General features: G+C 43.8%; 1 protein-coding gene across 3 annotated transcripts in view; it reads right to left on the reverse strand.

The window, feature by feature from the left end:
- The window catches only part of PGPEP1L (pyroglutamyl-peptidase I like), an 85,198-nt gene that overhangs the window by 50,690 nt on the left and 13,781 nt on the right, over window positions 1–20,727 (reverse strand). The window contains exon 3 of one of the 3 annotated variants that reach the window (XM_069559249.1): window positions 19,495–19,547. The exons of 1 other annotated variant lie outside the window; for it this stretch is intronic. In XM_069559249.1, the coding sequence (XP_069415350.1) occupies window positions 19,495–19,547 (53 nt within the window). Of the gene's footprint in view, window positions 1–11,058; window positions 11,236–19,494; window positions 19,548–20,727 lie in introns of all 3 variants that reach the window. One more of the 3 variants, XM_069559252.1, reaches the window with a different exon arrangement.

Genomic DNA, 20,727 nt, shown 5'->3' on the forward strand with positions numbered 1-20,727 from the left:
TGTTGATAGACATCTAGGTTGCTTCCCATCCTAGCTATTGCAAATAGTGTTGCAATGAACACTGGGGTACATGCGTCTTTTTTGATTATGGTTTCCTTAGGCTATATGTCCAGTAGTGGGACTGTTGGGTCATAAGGTAGTTTTATTCCCAGCTTTAAAGAAATCTCCACACTGCTCTCCATAGCGGTTGTGTCAGTTTGCATTCCCACCAATAGTGCAAGCAGGTTCCCATTTCTACACACCCCCTCCAGCATTTATTGTTCGTAGATTTTTTTTTTTTCAGCAGAACTTCTAAATTCAGTTTTCACTGCTCGACAGCTTTCCCTCAAACTTACCCAACAGGTTGTCAGCCTAACAGCCCAAATGAACACTTTACAGGAATAAATAAATTCGCTAGCAGGAGAAGTCTTACAGAACAGAAGAGCTTTAGACTTACTAACAGCTAACCAAGGTGGGATGTGTGCAGTGCTGAAGGAAGAGTGCGGCTTCTTGGCCAACCAGTCAGGCCTGGCCCAGGCTAACCTCTGAGCCACCACTGATAGAGCAGACAGAGAAGGGAGCCTCTGGGGATCTGACCTGCGGAATTCCAAGGCCCGCATTTGGTCCTGGCTATCCTAGCGAGTCCCTCTTCTGGGCCTCTTGACAGCTCTTCTACTAATCTTCAGGCCATGATTCTTAACCTTGTTAAGGTTGTCTCTTCTAGAACACAACAAATTTACAAATGGGAGCATGGCAAGAATAGCAGCTGGTCAGCTCCCTAGACAACACTGGGACAAGCCGCTGTATCATTCTGTGGGCCCCCACTTTCTTCCCTAAGTACCCCCTGACATAGAGCAGGCAAAGGGAACCCAGGGCCCTATAACGTCTGTGTTCAGCTTGAAGAAGTCAGAGCAGTCATCATCACCGTTTTTCTCAGTGACCTGGGTCCTGATGGGCTGAGACAGGGACAGATAGGCAGCGGGATAAGGGGCCAAAGATTTGGCCCATGAATAAAAAGATGGGGTCAGGTAGAGTCCTGTACCGAGGATGCAGGACCAAATCTCCAAAAATGTCCGAGCCCCATAGCAACAGTTGCCATGAGCCCCCCTGACCTAAAGCAGCCAGTAGCCCAACTGCATATTTAGGTAAAATATTTACCATATTGCTTCCTGATCAGTCACCTAACACCACCCTTCCAGCAGAAATTTCCTTTGTCCTGAGGCTCTAAAAGCTGGCCACTAGACCATGAAAGGGGCTGGCTCTCCCTGGACAGTCAGGAAGTCAGACCGCTGCGTTTGCAGTGCCCCTCACTAGCTCTGCTCTTTGTTCTCAATAAACTCACTCCCTTCTGAGATATTTTTGTGTCTGGAAATTCTCTTCCAACCCTGTGCATGGACCAAGACATTTTGGATGGCGATTATTCCCCCCAAAATTCTGTATTGCAAACGCAGAAAAATCTAATTATGGTTATTCCCCCAAGAAGCAGGGAAGAGGCAGGGACAGTGGGGAGTCCAGACTTTTCTGGTGGCCAGAGTTCGAGGACATGAGCTTGTTGGAAGCGGGTATGGTTTTGGAAAAGGAAGCTTGTGATTAAATGGTGTTTTCTTTGAGGCACTGGTGAAGATACAAGACTAGCTAAGACCTTACAGGTTATTTATTATTTTATCTGATTGAATCCTAACAGCAACCTCTCAAGCCAAGAAAGGGAGAAGGAAGGAGGATCTGGTCAACTTGGGCCTCAGCCTCTTCACCTCTATCATGGGAACAATAATAATACTGTATCTACCGTAAAGACTATTAGGACCCCAGGAAGGTCAAGTAAAATGGCAAAACAAAAGAGGTCTTTAGGGACTCTGATGGGAGCAGCTTGAGTATGGAACCAGGCCTGGAAGCCTGAGTGTTGTAAGTGAATTAAAAAATTAACAGGAACTATTCTCTCTCTTTTCTTGATCCCTCTGGTTAGACATTTATCAATTTTATTGATTTTCTCAAAGAACCAGCTCTTGGTTTCTTTGATTCTCATTATTATGTTTCTGCTATCTAGTTCATCGATTTCTGTTTTGATCTTTATTAGTTTCTCTTTTCTCCTTAGTGTGGACTTAATTTGCTCTTTTTCTAGTATCTTAACGTAGAAGCTGAGGACACTGACTTGAGACCTTTCTTCTTTTCTAATATCATCATTCAGTGCTATGAATGTCCCAAGTTCTGCATTAGCAACATGTCACAAATTTTAATATGTTGTGTTTTTACTTTCATTTATTTCAAAAGGTTATAATAGCGCTTCTTATTCCTTCTTTGATCCATGGTTTACTTAGAAGGGTATTATTTAGTTTCTAAATATGTGCAAATATATGCAGATTTTCCAGATATGTTTCCAGCGCTGATTTCAAATTTAAATCTGGTGTGGCCAGAGAACTACTTTGTATGACTTGAATTCTTTTGAATTTATTCACATTTGTCCTATGACCCAGCATATGGTCTATCTTGATGAATGTCCTCCATGTCCCTGGAAAGAGTTGTATTCCGCTTGGGGTGGAGAGTTCTATAATGTCAGTTAGGTCAAGCTGATGGGTAGTTTGTTCAGGTTTTCTGTATCTTTATTATTTTCTGTCTATGTATTTCTATCCATTATTGAAAGGGGAATGTTAAAATCCCTAACTGTAATTGTTAATGAGACTTACAGTTCTATTAGTTTTTGCTTTGGGTATTTTGGAGGCACGGTTATTAGTGGCCCACATGTTTAGAGCCACGTTGTCTTGATTAACTGGCTCTTACTATATGCGTATGTTGTGTGTGCTTGGTCGCTTCAGTCATGTCCAACTCTTTGTGACCTCATGGACTGCAGCCCACCAGGCTCCTCTGTCCATGAGGATTTCCCGGGCAAGAATACTGGAGCGGGTTGTCACTTCTTTCTCCAGGGGATCGTCCCAAACCAGAATCCAACCACTGTGTCTTCCGTCTCCTGCAGAGGCAGGAGGGTTCTTTCCCACTAGCGCAACTTGGAAGGCCAGGCTATTAATATATAATTGTCTACAAATTGTGAGTTCTTAGATTAGGTATCTTTACCTAGGTTTCTTTACCAAGACGGGTAAAGGACAGAAATAATCTTAAAAGAGGAGGATCCCAGTAGGATGCTGCCTCAGGACCACTACCCCAAATGCATCCTAGGGCTCTCCAACCATATCCCCATCTCTGGGGAACCCAGGGCCTGAAATCTCACCTCCATAGATCTTTGGGTTCAACAGTTCCTGTCTAGATATTTCTGTAAATGCCTGTGAGAGAGGAAACTCTGTATCAGGACACTTTCCCACCCAGGGAGAAGGTGTAGCATGGGAGGGGGGTGGGACCCAAAGTTGGGACAGTCAGGAACATCCCAGGGAAATGTAACCAAATCAAGGCTGGTCGGGGGTGTAGCTTAGTTACCTGTGATCAGAGGTCAGTGCAGAGGCCGGGGACCCATCAGTGGTGTCTCAGGTTGGCTTGGAACCTGGTTCAGATCCACAAGGGCCTCTGCAGCTTTTAGAATCCCAGGTGCAGCATCCTTAATGCAGTGTTGAAGTTTTTTAAAAATGTGAAATGTGTTTTCAATGTGGATGTGAGGACTGCAATGAGCAAAACCATTCCTAACAGCCTTTTGTTTGTTTCTCTAAAAGCTCTGTTCCTCCCCACAGGAACTAAGGGTTGCCTCTGAATCCTGGTTCAAGCTGACATTCTGCTGCCTGAACTCCGGGTCACACTTGTTTGTGTTCCTTCCTTTGGTGTCAGACTGTGTGTGTTGCAGGATATATTTCCATCATATTTATGGCAACACAAATACAACCCTAATGCCCTCAACAGTCTGGTTTGGATTCCACAAAGCAAGAAAAACAGACTGGAGTGTTTCCTATACTGATAAGAAGATGCAATCGAGAAAGCACACGATGTGGTTCATCAAATCTGAGCCCTGAGACTGAAGGCAAAGCATTGCTGTACGAACTGCCAACAAAGCAAACACTCTGCTCAACTGTAACAAGACGTAAGAGGGAACTGACTGGAAGATTCTGATTTCAGAATGCCAAAATGTTACTTAAAAAAAAGGAAGTGTTTCCATGGTGGCCCAATGATAAGAATCCACCTGCCAATGCAGGGGACAGGATCCCTGGTCTGGTAAGATGCCACACGTTGCATAGCAACTAAGCCTCTGTACCAACCACTGAGCCTGCACTCTAGAGCCCCAAAGGAGCAACTACTGAAGCCCACGCGCCTCGAGCCTAGGTTTTGTGGTGAGAAGCCACAGAAACGACCGATCCCACAAGTGGGAAATGAGTCAGTCTGCTCTGCTTTGGCACTAGGAAGGAGCTGAGGCCTCTGCATTTGCTTGGGGGCAGTGGTGGGGGTAGAGGGACCTCTAGCAAGACCCTAGAAAGGTGCTGGTGTCATTTTAAAAGATATTACTTCTTTTTCTGATTTGTCATCCTATCAACGCGGGGATGGATTTAAGGTGTAATATTATAAAAGCATGGCCCCATCCATCAGAACAAGACCCAGTTTCCCCCTCAGACAGTCTCTCCCATCAGGAAGCTTTTATAAGCCTCTAATCCTTCTCTATTAGAGGGCAGACAAAAGGAAAACCACAGTCAAAGAAAACGAACCAATCTGATCACATGTATCACAGCCTTGACTAACTCAATGAAACTATGAAACTATACCATGTAGGGCCACCCAAGACAAACGGGTCATGGTGGAGAGGTCTGACAAAACGTGGTCCACTGGAGAAGGGAATGGCAAACCACTTCAGTATTCTTGCCTTGAGAACCCCGTGACCAGTATGAAAAGGCAAAAAGATAGGACACTGAAGGATGAACTCCCCAGGTCGGTAGGTGCCCAATATGCTACTGGAGATCAGTGGAGAAATAATTCCAGAAAGAACGAAGAGATGGAGCCAAAGCAAAAAACAACACCCAATTGTGAAGGTGACTGGTGATGGAAGTAAAGTCTGATGCTGTAAAGAGCAATATTGCATAGGAACCTGGAATGTCAGGTCCATGAATCAAGGCAAATAGGAAGTGGTCAAACAGGAGATGGCAAGAGTGAACATCGACATTTTAGGAATCAGCAAACTAAACTGGACTGGAACGGGTGAATTTAACTCAGATGACCATTATATCTACTATTGTGGGCAAGAATTCCTTAGAAGAAATGGAGTAGCCATCACAGTCAACAAGAGAGTCCAAACTGCAGTATTTTGATGCAATCTCAAAAATGACAAAATGATCTCTGTTCGTTTCCAAGGCAAACCATTCAATATTAAAGTAACCCAAGACTATGCCCCAACCAGCAATGCTGAAGAAGCTGAAATTGATCGGTTCTATGAAGATCTACAAGACCTTCTAGAACTAACACCCCAAAATGATGTCCTTTTCATTATATGGGACTGGAATGCAAAAGTAGGAATTCAAGAAATACCTGGAGTAACAGGCAAATTTGGCCTTGGAGTACAGAATGAAGCAGGGCAAAGGCTAATAGAGTTTTGCCAAGAGAACGCACTGGTCATAGCAAACACCCTCTTCCAACAACACAATAGGAGATGCTACACATGGAAATCAGCAGATGGTCAATACTGAAATCAGAGTGATTGTATTCTTTGCAGCCAAAGATGGAGAAGCTCTATACAGTCAGCAAAAACAAGACCGGGAGCTGACTGTGGCTCAGACCATGAACTACCTATTGTCAAATTCAGACTTAAATTGAAGAAAGTAGGGAAAACCACTAGACCATTCAGGTACGACCTAAATCAAATCCCTTATGATTATACACTGGAAGTCACAAATAGATTCAAGGGATTAGATCTATAGACAGAGCACCTGAAGAATTATGGACGGAGGTTCATGACATTGTACAAGAGGCAGGGCTCAAGACCATCCCCAAGAAAAAGAAATGCAAAAAGGCAAAATGGTTGTCTGAGGCGGCCTTACAAATAGCTCTGAAAAGACGAGAAGCAAAAGGCAAAGGAGAAAAGGAAAGATATATCCATTTGAATGCAGAGTCCCAAAGAATAGCAAGGAGAGATAAGAAAGCCTTCCACAGAGATCAATGCAATGCAAAGAAATACAGAACGACAATAGAATGGGAAAGACTAGAGATCTCTTCAAAAAATTAGAGATAGCAAGGGAACATTTCATGCAAAGATGGGCACAATAAAGGACAGAAATGGTATGGACCTACAGAAGCAGAAAATACTAAGAAGAGGTGGCAAGAATACACAGAAGAACTGTACAAAAAAGATCTTCATGACCCAGATAATCACGATGGTCTGATCACTCGTCTAGAGCCAGACATTTTGGAATGCGAAGTCAAGCAGGCCTTAGGAAGCATCACTATGAACAAAGCTAGTGGAGGTGATGGAATTCCAGTTGAGCTATTTCAAATCCTGAAAGATGATGCTGTGAAAGTGCTGCACTCAATATGCCAGCAAATTTGGAAAACTCAGCGGTGGCCACAAGACTTAAAAAAGTCAGTTTTCATTCCAATTGCAAAGAGAGGCAATGGCAAAGAATGCTCAAACTACTGCACAACTCATCTCACACACTGGCAAAGTAATGCTCAAAATTCTCCTAGCCAGCCTTCCAATAGTACGTGAACCGTGAACTTCCAGATGTTCAAGCTGGATTTAGAAAAGGCAGAGGAACCAGAGATCAAATTGCCAACATCCATTGGATCACTGAAAAAGTAAGAGAGTTCCAAAAAAAAAGTCTATTTCTGCTTTATTGACTATGCCAAATTCTTTGACTGTGTGGATCATAAGAAACCGTAGAAAATTCTTAGAGATGGGAATACCAGACCACCTGACCTGCCTCCTGAGAAATCTGAATGCAAGTCAGGAAGCAACAGTGAGAACTGGACATGGAACAGACTGGTTCCAAATTGGGAAAGGAGTACATCAAGGCTGTATATTGTCACCCTGCTTATTTAACTTATATCAGAGTACATCATGAGAAATGCTGGACTGGATGAAGCACAAGCTGGAATCAAGATTGCTGGGAGAAATATCGATAACCTCAGATATGCAGATGACACCACCTTTATGGCAGAAAGTGAAGAAGAACTAAAGAGCCTTTTGATGAAAGTGACAGAGGAGAGTGAAAAAGTTGGCTTAAAACTCAACTTTCAGAAAACTAAGATCATGGCATCCGGTCCCATCACTTCATGGCAAATAGACGGGGAAACAATGGAAATAGTGACTGAGTTTATATTTTGGGGCTCCAAAATCACTGCAGATGGTGAGTATAGCCATGAAATTAAAAGACGTGTGCTCCTTGGAAGGAAAGTTATGACCAACCTAGACAGCATACTAAAAAGCAGAGACATTACTTTGCCAACAAAGGTTCATCTAGTCAAAGCAATGGTTTTTCCAGTAGTCATGTATGGATGTGAGAGTTGGACTATAAAGAAAGCTGAGCACCGAAGAATTGTTGCTTTTGAACTGTGGTGTTGGAGAAGATTCTTGAGAGTCCCTTGGACTACAAGGTGACCCAACCAGTCCATCCTAAAGGAGATCAGTCCTGAATATTCATTGGAAGGACTGATGCTGAAGCTGAAACTCTAATACTTTGGCCACCTGATGAGAAGAATTGACTCATTTGAAAAGATCCTGATGCTGGGAAAGATGGAAGGCAGGAGGAGAAGGGGATGACTGAGGATGAGATGGCTGGATGGGATCACCAACTCAACGGACATGACTTTGAGTAAACTCTGGGAGTTGGTGATGGACAGGGCGGCCTGGCGTGTTGCAGTCCATGGGGTTGCAAAGAGGCAGACACAACTGAGTGACTGAACTGAACCCGAAAAATAAACCCGTGACTCACTTGTCTCTGATGGCAGGTTTTCCCCCAGATAAGCAGACTAAATGCATTTCCCTGGATGTTTAATAAAAGCAAGGTTCTTGAAAGCCACAGTGGACACTCCTGAACATGGAATGAGGTGCTTCCTCCACCAACGTGCATGTCTTCTCTTCATCCTTGGGGGACCCTGCAGTCTGGCTGCTAGGGTGGGCTGCCACCGCCACGGGAGCAAGCCTTCCGCCCAGGGCCCACACTCTTCATCACGGGCTCTCACGTTCCTCATATCCTCGTGCCATTTCAAAATGAGGATGCAAGGACAGTGCTTCTTCAGGCTGTCCCGGGGCCAGCATGAACCAGGGACAGTAGTACGGCTACTTCTCTTCCCACCCATAAGACGGGTTCACACTGCAGAGTCACCAGATAGTGAAGTCATGGACAGGGGTTCAAGTGAGCTGGGGCTATCCAGCCTTCAAGGTCAAAGTCCATACAACCCAACCAAGTGGTTGCTCCAGAAGTGACTGGCACTGAGCTGGTTTCTGTCATAGGTGAGTTCCCTGCACGTGACAGGGAGATGCTGGGATCTCTCTGAATCCTCATGCTGGTGACTTTCATCCCCGGCCTTCCCGTATTAACCAAGAAAACAGAACAAACGTCATTGTGGTCCAGACTGGAAAAATGTCTGTGACATATATGGTCTGTTTCCCATAGGTTGGAAAAAGTTTTGTCATGGGATTTGGCAGGAAGAACGGAGACACTCTTAGGAAAGAAAATAAAGCTGGATCAAAAGAAAGAATTTACTGTTACTTGGAAAGGTAAGCAATTTCCTGCCTGTCTCTGAGTGTGGTCTGAACAACTCACCCTTCATTCTAAGGTGTTCTTCAGCTTGGTGCTTCTTTTTTTTCTTCTAATTCATTGCCATTTATTCTTTATTTTTATTATGCTTTTTGTAGCAACATGTAATAAAGGCACAAAGCCACCTCATCTTTGGAGTGTAAAGAAATTATTCTGCATATCAAGTTGATCAAATGTGGCAAGAGCTCTGACCTCTTGGCCCCCCAGGCTGGGTTTATTTTGAGTGCAGTTATATAATATCCTAGCCCAACTAACCTGACCCAGGGTGTGTTTTACAAAAGCCTTGTTTTATTTGCTGCCTTTCCAGGCTCAGGCACTTCTAAAAGAGTTCAGGACATAATTTCTTTTGCAAGCATATGAGGTGGCACTGGTAAATGAGAGTGTCCGGAAAACCAGAGATACGGCACAGCCATCATGTAAGTCAGTAGATGAGATTTACCACTGGGAAGGGCAGGGTGCCCTGTACAGGCCAGTCTAATGTTAAAGTCTTTGGTACATGCTATTGGTAAATAGCATTAAGTCACCTTTCTGGGAGTTTATAACAGATGTCTTTGTTCGTCAGGAACTTTCAGCATTTTATATTATTTTTTTCTGTATTTTCCTTCTTTTTAGAAACAATCTCCCATTTAAGTGAAACCACAACAAAAATTCACTCCAGTTATTATTTAGTCGCTTACCTGTCTTGGAGACAAAATGACATGAGTGTAGGACAGCACCCTTTTCCTCTCTCTGTCATTCCATATACCCCCACTAACGACGCCGGGCATCGAGTAAGGACTCGTGAGACAGAGCCACAGTATTGACAAGGTTGACTTTTTGTGGGAGAACGCAGGAGGACAGAAACGACGGACAACCATTCATGTATCCAGTCAACTCAGAGCAACCGGAAAGCTCGCTTCAGGCCAGGCCCTTTGTGGGGACAAGGGACCGGAGTCCCCACAGACAGTGTGCTGCTTATACTGACTCAGGGAGCGGTGTGTCCTCTTGCGCATCATTTAGCCCACCAAAGCGTGTTATGTGTCTGTACAGTGGGTCCAGTGTCTACACCTGAACTAGCTCAGGCCTTTGTCTTGATGCCCCTCTTAGATGATCACCCTCACGATGGGCACCCTGTCGGCTCTAGGCTGGCACTTTCGGTGGATACTCCCACACCAGATTCAGAGGGTTTAATGCTGAGTGGAGTCTACACACACACACTAGTGGAGGACACTGAATAACCCTAGATGGTGCAGGAAGGAACAGTGGTCCAAGGGCGGAGGGGGAAGTAGCCCTTAGAGAGACCGCAAGGACCTCTGCCCTAGAGAAAGACCCCAGAAAGAAAGGGAAGGCAGAAACCACAGGTGGATAGCAGGGATCCGTGGGGAAGGCAAATGGGCAGCAGATGGCCCCAAAGCTGGGCTCGGCTTTGCTTCCTCACCAGCCGGTATGGAGGTTTCTGTTCTGCTCCTCAACCCTGTGGTCTCACTGTGAGCAAGATCAAGCAACTCATCATCTGTCTGTGTCTCAGGCACCGATGGGAGAGCTTCAGAGATGGTTGAGATGAGCTCACAGCAGAGAGTCAGCCATGATGATGTGGACATCGGGCCGAGGCATTTCAGTGAGCCTTACTTTCTCACCCCTGGCTCACTGGGTAGTGGGTCTTGATTTCTTGAGTTCTGGAAAGTTTAAAAGCCATGCTGGTTTTTTTGTTTTGTTTTGTTTTGTTTTTTGCCATGCCAAAATAAAAAGATCCCATGGCTTGTGGGATCTTAGTTCCCTGACCAGGGATTAAACCTGGGCCCGGGCAGTGAAAGTGCCAAGTCCTAATCACTGGACGGCTAGGGAATTTCCTAAAAGCCTTTCTTGGCTAGAAGAGGTCTTCTTCTGAACTGAGTGTTGTTTTCCCCCAGGTGAAGAGTGAGGCAAGTGGCCTGAACCTGGACTTTACTTAGTAGAACCACCTGAGATTGGATTCTAGGCTTGGCCACTTCATGGCACGTAGGTTTGATCAACCTCTCTGAGCACCCATTTGCTCACCTGCAAAAGGGAATAAGAGTATCAGCTTCTTTGGACTGCAGAGAATTCAGCAAGCCACTCTGCATGAAGTGTCTTGGGGCATCCAGTGCATGGAGGGTTGGAAAATTTACTCTCTTTTGTCAGAAGTCACCGTCTTTCCCTGCGGCTTCCATCAGATGGCCTTCACAGTGAGCCCCCCTCCCCAGGGGTGCAGCTTTTTCTCTGTTTGCTTTAGGGCCTTTCTTTTGTATGTTCTCCAGAATGAAATTAATCTTTCCCTCTTCAGAGTCTCATAGTGGAGCCCTTTGCAGAATCTGCTTTGAGTTATAACTATCTTATTCATGAGCCACCTCCTCTCCTTACACAGGAGCCCCTCTAGGGAACTGTGACATAAAAGAAAAGTATATCTGACCTTTGTTCCCAGTTCCAGGCACACAGCGTCAAAACTCTCATAATTTCCAGAGCATCAGGAGTGTCTGTTATGCTGATACGGTGACTCACGGTAGCCTCTTGATGGCTGCAGGATGGAATCTGGTCACCAGAAGAACCAACCACTTGATGAGCTGGTGGGGACTTCGAGTTGCTTGACCTTCAGGGAGGGGAGGTGTAGTTCAATCACACAGCCAGTGACTTAATCAACCTTGCCTACACAATGAAATTCCAATAAAGACTCTGCATACGGAAGTTCAGTGGAGTTTCCTGGTTGATAAATGTATTGATGTGCCAGAAGGCGGCTCGCTCTGACTCCATAGTAAGAGGAGCAAGTGAGTAAAAGGAGTAACTTCAGCATTTGGGAGCCATCCAGACCTCACCCTATATGTCCCCCTTATTTAAAAAAATGTATGTATAGTGCTTTCCAGACTTGTGCATCTTATTCTAGCAAATTAACAAAGCTGTAGAGGTCATGAGAATTCCCAAATTTATAGTCAGAAGAACAGATGACTTGGGGACCCTTGAAATGCAGCTGGTGTCTGAAGGGAGGGTAGTCTTGTGGAGGACTTTGCCCTTAATCTGTGGAAGTCTGTGTGTACTCCAGGGGGTTAGTGTCAGAACTGTATTGCAGTTCACCTGCCTGGGGCTTCCCAGGTGGAGCTAGTGGTAAAGAACCCAACTGCCAATGCAGGAGACATAAGAGACGTGGGTTATATCTCATGTGTGTCAGGAAGACCCCCTGGAGGAGGGCAGGGCAACCCACTCTGGTATTCTTGCCTGGAGAATCCCATGGACAGAGGAGCCTGGCGGGTTACAGTCCACAGTGTCGTGCAGAGTTGGACACGACTGAAGCGACTTAGCATGCACACATACACACCTAGCTGGGGTGGATAGGAACAGGAAGAGACTCACGTATTAGTAGTCAGTCAGTCAGTTCAGTTGCTCAGTTATGTCCATCACCAAATCCCAGAGTTTATTCAAACTCATGTCTGTTGAGTCGGTGATGGCATCCAACCATCTCATCCTCTGTCGTCCCTTCTCCTCCTGCCTTCAATCTTTCCCAGCATCAGGGTCTTTTCCAATGAGGCAGTTCTTTGCATCAGGTGGCCAGAGTATTGGAGTTTCAGCTTCAACATCAGTCATTCCAATGAATATTCAGGACTGATCTCCTTTAGGATGGAGGGGTTGGAGCTCCTTGCAGTCCAAGGGACTCTCAAGAGTCTTCTCCAACACCACAGTTCAAAAGCATCAATTCTTCAGCACTCAGCCTTCTTCACAGTCCAACTCTCACATCCATACATGACCACTGGAAAAACCATAGCTCTGACAAGATAGACCTTTGTCAGCAAAGTAATGTCTCTACTTTTTAATATGCTATCTAGGTTGGTCATAGCTTTTCTTCCAGGTAGCAAATGTCTTTTAATTTCATGGCTGCAGTCACCATCTGCAGTGATTCTGGAGCCCCCCAAAAGTAAGTCTGTCACCGTTTCCATTGTTTCCCCATCTATTTGCCATGAAGTGATGGGACCAGATGCCATGATCTTAGTGTTCTGAAAGCTGAGTTTTAAGCCAAATTTTCACTCTCCTCTTTCACTTTCATCAAGAGGCTCTTTAGTTCTTCTTTGCTTTCTGCCATAAGGGTGGTGTCATCTGTGTATCTGAAGTTATTGGACATTTTTCCTGGCAATCATCTTGATTCCAGTTTGTGCTTCATCCAGCCCAGCATTTTTCATGATGTATTCTGCATATAAGTTAAATAAGCAGGGTGATAATATACCTTGACATACTCTTTTCCCAATTTGGAACCAGTTTATTGTTCCATGTCTGGTTCTAACTAGCTTCTTGACCTGCATACAGATTTCTCAGGATGCAGGTAAGGTGGTCTGGTATTCCCATCTCTTTAAGAATTTTCCACAGTTTCTTGTGATCCACACAGTCAAAGCATTTGGCATCAATAAAGCAGAAGTAGAGGTTTTTCTGGAACCCTCTTGCTTTTTCTATGAGCTGATGGATGTCGGCAATTTGATCTTAGGTTCCTCTGCCTTTTCTAAATCCAGCTTGAACATCTGGAAGTACACGGTTCACATACTGTTGAAGCTTGGCTTGGAGAATTTTGAGCATTATTTTGCTAGCGAGTGAGATGAGTGCAACTGTCTTCCAAATCAGGAACTGCATATATATATATATATATATATATATATATATATATATACATGTTGAACAGAGAAGAGCTGACATAGTATTTTATGTATACATCAATATTATTCTTTCTTTGGCCTTTCTCTGTTTGGGGTGACCCATAAAATTAGGGTCTTGGTGGAAGGCAGGGCCCAGCTCCCCTCACAAATGCTGGAAAGATCAGTCTTATTGAGGCCAGATGCACTCATCTTTGACTTCAAATCAGCAAATCTCTCTGATAGAAGAAACTTCCAGCTTCCCAGGGCAACAGTAATGCCAGTGGGAGTATGCAGCAGCCAATGTCATTGGGACATGCTATAATAATTAGTATTCAGCAGATTTTCTATGGGAATTTCTGGCCCCTTAGATTAAAGTTTTATTCGGTTGTTTTTCATATTCTGTTTTGTTTCTGTGTTCTCTTGAAAGTCACAATTTTTCTACTCTTCATAGTTATTCTTGAAATTTTGCCATATATATATATACACAGATACAATGCAATGCAATTCAATGCAATCCCTATCAAATTATAAATATATATATATGAATTTATTCCAAATATGGTAGGATTTTTCAATGTCTGCAAGTCAATCAATGTGATATTCCACATTAACAAACTGAAGAATAAAACCATATGATGATCTCAGTAGATGCAGAATACACTTTTGATAAAATTCAACATCCATTTATGATAAAAATTCTCTAGAGCGTGGGTAGAGAGGGAGCATACCTCAACATAATAAAGGTCATGTATGACAAACCCACAGCTAACATCATACTCAACGGTGAAAAGCTAAAAACAATTCCATCTACCACCACATCAAAAAGAATAAAACTACCTAAGGCAGCAAAAGACCTATACTCAGAAAACTATAAGATGGTGATTAAAGAAACTGAAGATGCTCCAACCTGATGGAAAGATATGCCATGTTCTTGAGTTGGAAGAAACAATATTGTTAAAATGACCATTCTTCCTAAAGCAATCTAGATTCAATGCAATCCCTATCAAATTACCAAGGGCATTTTTCACTGAACCAGTACAAAAAAAATTTTTTTTTAATTCGTATGAAAACACAAAAGACCCTCAATAGTCAAAACAATCTTGAGAAAGAAGAATGGAGCTGGAGTAATCACATATTCTGACTTCAGACTATACTATAAATACAGTAATCAAAACAGTATGGTACTGGCACAAAAACAGACACATTGATCAAGGGAACAAGATAGAAGTCCCAGAAATAATCTCTGTACTTGTGGTCGATCGATCTATGACAAAGGAGGCAAGAATATACAATGGAGAAAAGACCATCTCTTCAATAAGTGACACTGGGAAGGTCTGGCAGCTGCACATGAAACGGGGCAATTAGAAGTCTCTAACACCATGTACAAAAATAAAACGAAAATGGGTTAAAGACCTAAATGTAAGCTCAGATACTATACAACTCCTAGAGGAAAACATAAGCAGAAAACTTTGACATAAATTGCACCAATTTTCTTTTTGAATTCATCTCATAATGTTAATAAAACAAATTAAAAAATGACTAACTAAACTTAAAAGCTTTTGCACAGCAAAGGAAATCATGAACAAAATGAAAAGACCACCTATGGAATGGGAGAAAATATTTGTAAATGATGCAACCAACAAGCGATTAATTTCCAAATCATGCAAACAGCTCAATATAAAAGAAAAAACAACCCAATCAAGAAATAGGCTGCTGCTGTTGCTGCTGCTAAGTCGCTTCAGTTGTATCTGACTCTGCGTGATCCCACAGACGGAAGCCCACCAGGCTCCCCCATCCCTGGGATTCTCCAGGCAAGAACACTGGAGTGGGTTGCCATTTCCTTCTCCAGTGCATGAAAGTGAAAAGTGAAAGGGAAGTCGCTTAGTCGTGTCCGACTCTTAGCAACCCCATGGACTGCAGCCTACCAGGCTCTGCCGTCCATGGGATTTTCCAGGCAAGAGTGCTGGAGTGGGGTGACATTGCCTTCTCCGCAAGAAATGGGCAGAAGACCTAAACAGACATTTCTCCAAAGAACGCATTGGCCTGATGGCATCTGATGAACAGATGCTCCACATTGTTAATTATTAGAGAAATGCAAGTCAAAACTACAATGAGGTACCACCTCACACTAGTCAGAATGCTCACCATAAAAAAGTCTACAAATAATAAATGCTAGAGAGGGTATGAAGAAATGGAAAGCCTCTTACACTATCGGTGGGAATGTAAACTGGGGCAGCCACTATGGTGAATAGTATGGAGGTTCCTTTAAAAACTAAAAACAGACTTAACACATGATCCAGCAACCCCACTACTGGGCTTATATCTGGAAGGTACAGAAACTTTAATTCAAAAAGATACATGCACTCCAACATTCATAGCTGGACTATTTATAATAACCAAGACATGGAAACAGTCTGAGTGTCCATCAACAGATGAATAGTAAGAAGATGTGGTAAGCATACACGATGGGCTATTACTCAGCCATAAAGAGAATTAAATAATGCCACTTGCAGAGACATTACTTTGCCAACAAAGGTCCGTCTAGTCAAGGCTATGGTTTTTCCAGCGGCCGTGTATGGATGTGAGAATTGGACTATAAAGAAAGCTGAGTGCCGAAGAAGTGATGCTTTTGAACTGTGGTGTTGGAGAAGACTCTTGAGAGCCCCTTGGACTGCAAGGAGGTCCAACCAGTCTGTCCTAAAGGACATCAGTCCTGGGTGTTCATTGGAAGGATGGATGCTGAAGCAGAAACTCCAATACTCTGGCCACCTGATACGAAGAACTGACTCATTGGAAAAGACTCTGATGCTGGGAAAGACTGAAGGCAGGAGGAGAAGGGGATGACAGAGGATGAGACGGTTGGAAGGCATCACCGACTTGATGGACATGAGTTTGAGTAAGCTCCAGGAGCTGGTGATGGACAGGGAAGCCTGGGGTGCTGCAGTCATGGGATCACAAAGAGTCGGACACGACTGAGTGACTGAACTGAACTGATTTGCAGCAACATGGATGGAACTAGAGATTATCATACGACGTGAAGTCAGACAGAGAAAGACAAATATATGCTATCACTTCTATGTGGAATCTAAGAAATGATACAAATGAACTCATTTATAAAATAGAAACAATTCACAGACACAGAAAAAAAAATTATAGTTACTAAAGGGGAAAGGAGGGAGGATAAATTAGGAGTTTGGGATGAACAAATAAACAAGAGCCTACTATACAGCATAGGAAACTATATTCAATATAATTATAATAGAAAAGAATCTGAAAAGAGTATACACACATACACACACACACATATATATAACTGAATATATTGCTGTATACCTGGAACTAAGACAGCATTGTAAATCAACTGTACATATATATATATATAATATATATATTTATATATATATAAAAAAAACTTAACAAAGTCTGAATTTGATTTGACATCAGGATGCCTGTCTAGGCATGGGCCTTAGAAGACTCAATCACTCCTCTTGACTTCTATGCCTTCATTGTCCTATATTTTAGTTCAGTCCTTTATTTCTAAGCTTGAAAAAGTAAAAGTGACAGTGTTAGTCAGTCATGTCCAACTCTTTGCGACCCCATGGCCCACCAGATTCCTCTGTCCAGGGGATTTTTCAGGTAAGAATACTGGAGTAGGTAGCCATTACCTTCTTCAGGGGATCTTCCTGACCCGAGGAGGGAAGCCAGGTCTCCTGCACTACAGGTAGATTCTTTAACATCTGAGCCACCAGGGAAGCCCACAGTTAGCTATTCATTATTGTTTTCATTATAATAATTTCATAAATATTCTATATTTTTTGTGACTGGAATCTTTTACTTAGCATAATTCGAAACTGCCTTTTAAGTCATCTGTTAAACTCTTCACGTCAGCAGTTGTATTTAGAATTTTTTTTAAGCTCTATTACTCCCTTTTTCAATTTGCCTAATGTTCTGATAGTCTTTTTGCTAGCTTTTTGTGATTCTATCATTATTGTTTCAAACATTCCATATACAATCATGCTACTTTCTGATAATATCTAGAATGATCTAGAACCTGATTCTTCAGGTTCTAAATCTGCTTTTGCTCATTCTTACTCAGGGTAGTTTGTTTCTTTGCATATTTGGTGATCTTTGATTGGAAATAAATGCTGAGCTTATTTTGGGTAGCGGTGGTGGTGGTGGTTTAATTGCTAAATCGTGTCTGACTCTTGCGACCCCATGGACTGTGGACTGCAGCCTGCCAGACTCCTCTGTCCATGGGATTTCCCAGGCAAGAATACTGGAGTGGGTTGCTATTTCCTTCTCCAGGGGATCTTCCTGACCCAGGGATCAAACCCGAGTCTCCTTCATTGAGGGAATATTCTTCATCGACTGAGCCTCTAGGGAACCCCCTAACTTACTTGTTTGTAGAAAATACGAGGTTTTAAAAAATCAAGAGAAATTGCATATACTTTGTTGGGAGTCTGGGTGCTAGAGACCACAGGATGCCCCTGCAAGGGTCCAGCTTACAGAAAGTTTTGGTTTCATTCTAGCCCCTTTGCTAATGACAATACTGATACTGGCATATGCCCTCCCTGCCTTTTTTGTGTTGTTGGTGCTGACCACTCACTCCTGCAGGCTGCAGCCTGGGGTACGTGTGATATACCCGTGTGACGGTACGATGTATATGTACTATAGCTTTCCTTTACTACTGTGTGCCCAGCAAGGCACACAAGTTCCCTTACCTAGTTCATCTGCAAGTGAAGGGCCCTTCAGAACACCTAGTTTGCCATTCTGCCTCCCCTTCCTGGAAACCCCTAGCCTGCTTGTTTCTGCCCTTCTGCCCTGCTTCTCCAGCTTTATTGGTGAATCTTAAATGTACCAAAAAATCTCTACCCTCATTCCATTTCCTGTGTGGATCTCCAAAGTCAGATTCCATTAGCCCACAACTGAGAAAACTGACTTGTAGAGTAGCTTCCTAGTAATAATGATATTTGTGAGCATTAGTAGTTACTCTGCCATGCTCTGAGGGCTTTACATGTATTAATTCCTATAGTCATTACAACCTCCCCATTTTACAGATAAGAAAATTGAGGCACAGAAAAGTTGAGTGACTTGCTTTGCAACTGTTGGCACAGGGAGGTGAATCCTGGCAGCCTGGCTCTTTGCCATTCTCATGACTGCAAACAGAAGGGCTCAGGACCCATTTGGGATTTAGCAGAAAAAGTCTTGTTTTTCGAGGAATTGGCTGCAAACACCCGGAAACTCATAAAGCCCTGACCTAGCCTTTCTGGCATGTTATGTGCAGCAGTGAGGCTTGGCAGTGAGCCTGGGGTTCTCTGAGTTTTTTCTCTGGTTGAAAAAAGCCCAAGTTCTAACTCAAGAGTGGAGAGTTTCCTTGACTGCATCTGTGCAGACAGGCTAGAAAATCAATGCTACAGTGGCTGACAATGCATGATTCAAGTGGTTTTGCTACATTTTTAGCTTGACTGGAAAACTCTGAGGATAGACTCAAGTCTCCACCTTTGGCTTGATCCAACAGAGGCATGAAATTGATGGTCAAGTGTGAATAAATAGCCGGCTATGCTCTGAGCCTCTAAGTGACACCGTATGGGGATGGGTACAAGTGAAGCAATTGGTTCAGGGAGGACAGGTCTGCTCTACAGACGAGACCGCCATTCATGTCCTGTCCGAGGATGCACTTTCTTCTGATTACTTTCTTAAAAATTAAGCCATGTTGTTTATACTAATAACCACGTATTAAGCTCTTACCGTGCGCCAAGCGCTATGCTTGATAAAGTTACCTTTATAGACTTACATGCTTCTTTGCTGAGCACACTTCCCTCTTTTATTCCTGAGAACCACCCTGAGGTCAGCACTAGTATTCCCCCATTTCATGAATGAGGACGCTGAGGCTGGGGGCTGTGACTTTCCTGAGACCCTGCAGCCAAAAGGTATCTTCAGTTCTCAGGGCAGCAGAGCCTGCCTGGGCCACTCCCCACCACTCCCAGGGCGTCCTTTTAGCCTGTTTTTTTCACTGCTGAGCTCAATGGGCCCCCTGGGGGCAGGTGAGTCACACCCAAGGACTGAAGCCTAGCCCGTGTCCCAGGGCACCCAGCCCGTGTCCCAGGGCACCCAGCGTGTGTGCTCTCCCCTCCCTTGCGGATCTGGTCACCAAGGGGACTCTAAGCTGGGTTTTCTCGGAACCACAGAAGGAACCAGCTGGGCTCTGATTCCTGGGTCTGGGCTCGTAGGGAGTTTACCTTCACTGCTTCCCAGCTGGAATTCACCAAGTGCTGCCGGAAGGGCCCGAAACCTGGAACCAAGGACAGGCTGGTTTGCTCAGGCCAGGCTTGGGCCGAGGTGTCTGCTTCTGCGTTGCTCCCCCCACCTCCTTGGGGACCTCTTGTGGCTCCTGGGGCCATCAAGGACCAGTGGGGGCTCCATGCACCCCTTTCCTGTGGAGGCTTGCAACCTTACCAATCTGGGAGTGTTTCCCCAAGTCCTCTTATGTGAGGCGTTGTGGGGGAGCCCAGAAGGAATGTGGAGCTGATCCACCACTAAGGAGGGCTCCAGAGGTGTGTGCACGTATGTCCAGTTAAAATGCATGCTGTGTAGAGCCCAGAAACACACCCATGTGAGGATGCCCAGTTGTTTGTGATCAAAGATACAAGAACAACTCAGTGGAGATGGAATAGCCTTTCAACAGACAGGGCTGGAAACATCGGACACCCATCAAAAAAAATGGATCCCTCAGCCTGCACTGTATACAAAAATTAATTCCACATGCATCATGGACTCAAACGTAATAAGCAAAATAATAAAACTTTTGGGGGCTTAGTGGTGAAAATCTTGGGACCGAGTGTTAGGCAAAGAGTTCTTAGACTTGATACCAAGTGCATGATCCACAAAAGTAAAAAATGAGCAAGTGGACCTCATCCAAATGAAAATCTTTTGCTCTGCAAAAGATCCTGCTGAGAGGATGAAAAGACTCCCTGCAGACAGCTGCGAATCACACATCTGACAAAGGCATTGTATGCAGAATGTATAAAGAACTCTTTAAACTCAACTTTCAAAGACAGTCCAGTTAGAAAAAGGGGAAAGACATGAAGACACATTTCCCTGAAGAGGATATACAGGTGGCAGATAAGCACATAAAAACTGTTTAACGTCATCAGCCATCAGAGAAATGCAAACGAAAGTCACAATGAGGTGTCACTGCCTCTCTCTCAGAGAGGCTAAGATAGAAACACTGCAATACCAAAAGCCGGCGAGGACGAAGAGGAACCAGGTCACACAAACATTGTTGGTGGGAAGGTAAAATGGTATGGCCACTGGGAAATAGTTGGACAGGTTCTTTTAAAACTGAAAGTGGACTTCCAAGGACTTTCTCTGCTCCATATTGACCCCAGAGAAATAAAAACTTACTTTTACACAGAAACTGGTACACAGATGGTCACTGCAGCTTTATTTGTAATAGCCCATAGCTAGAAATC

The sequence above is a fragment of the Ovis canadensis genome, chromosome 18 (genome assembly GCF_042477335.2).
Source record: "Ovis canadensis isolate MfBH-ARS-UI-01 breed Bighorn chromosome 18, ARS-UI_OviCan_v2, whole genome shotgun sequence".
In the NCBI taxonomy this organism is placed as follows: Eukaryota; Metazoa; Chordata; class Mammalia; order Artiodactyla; family Bovidae; genus Ovis; species Ovis canadensis.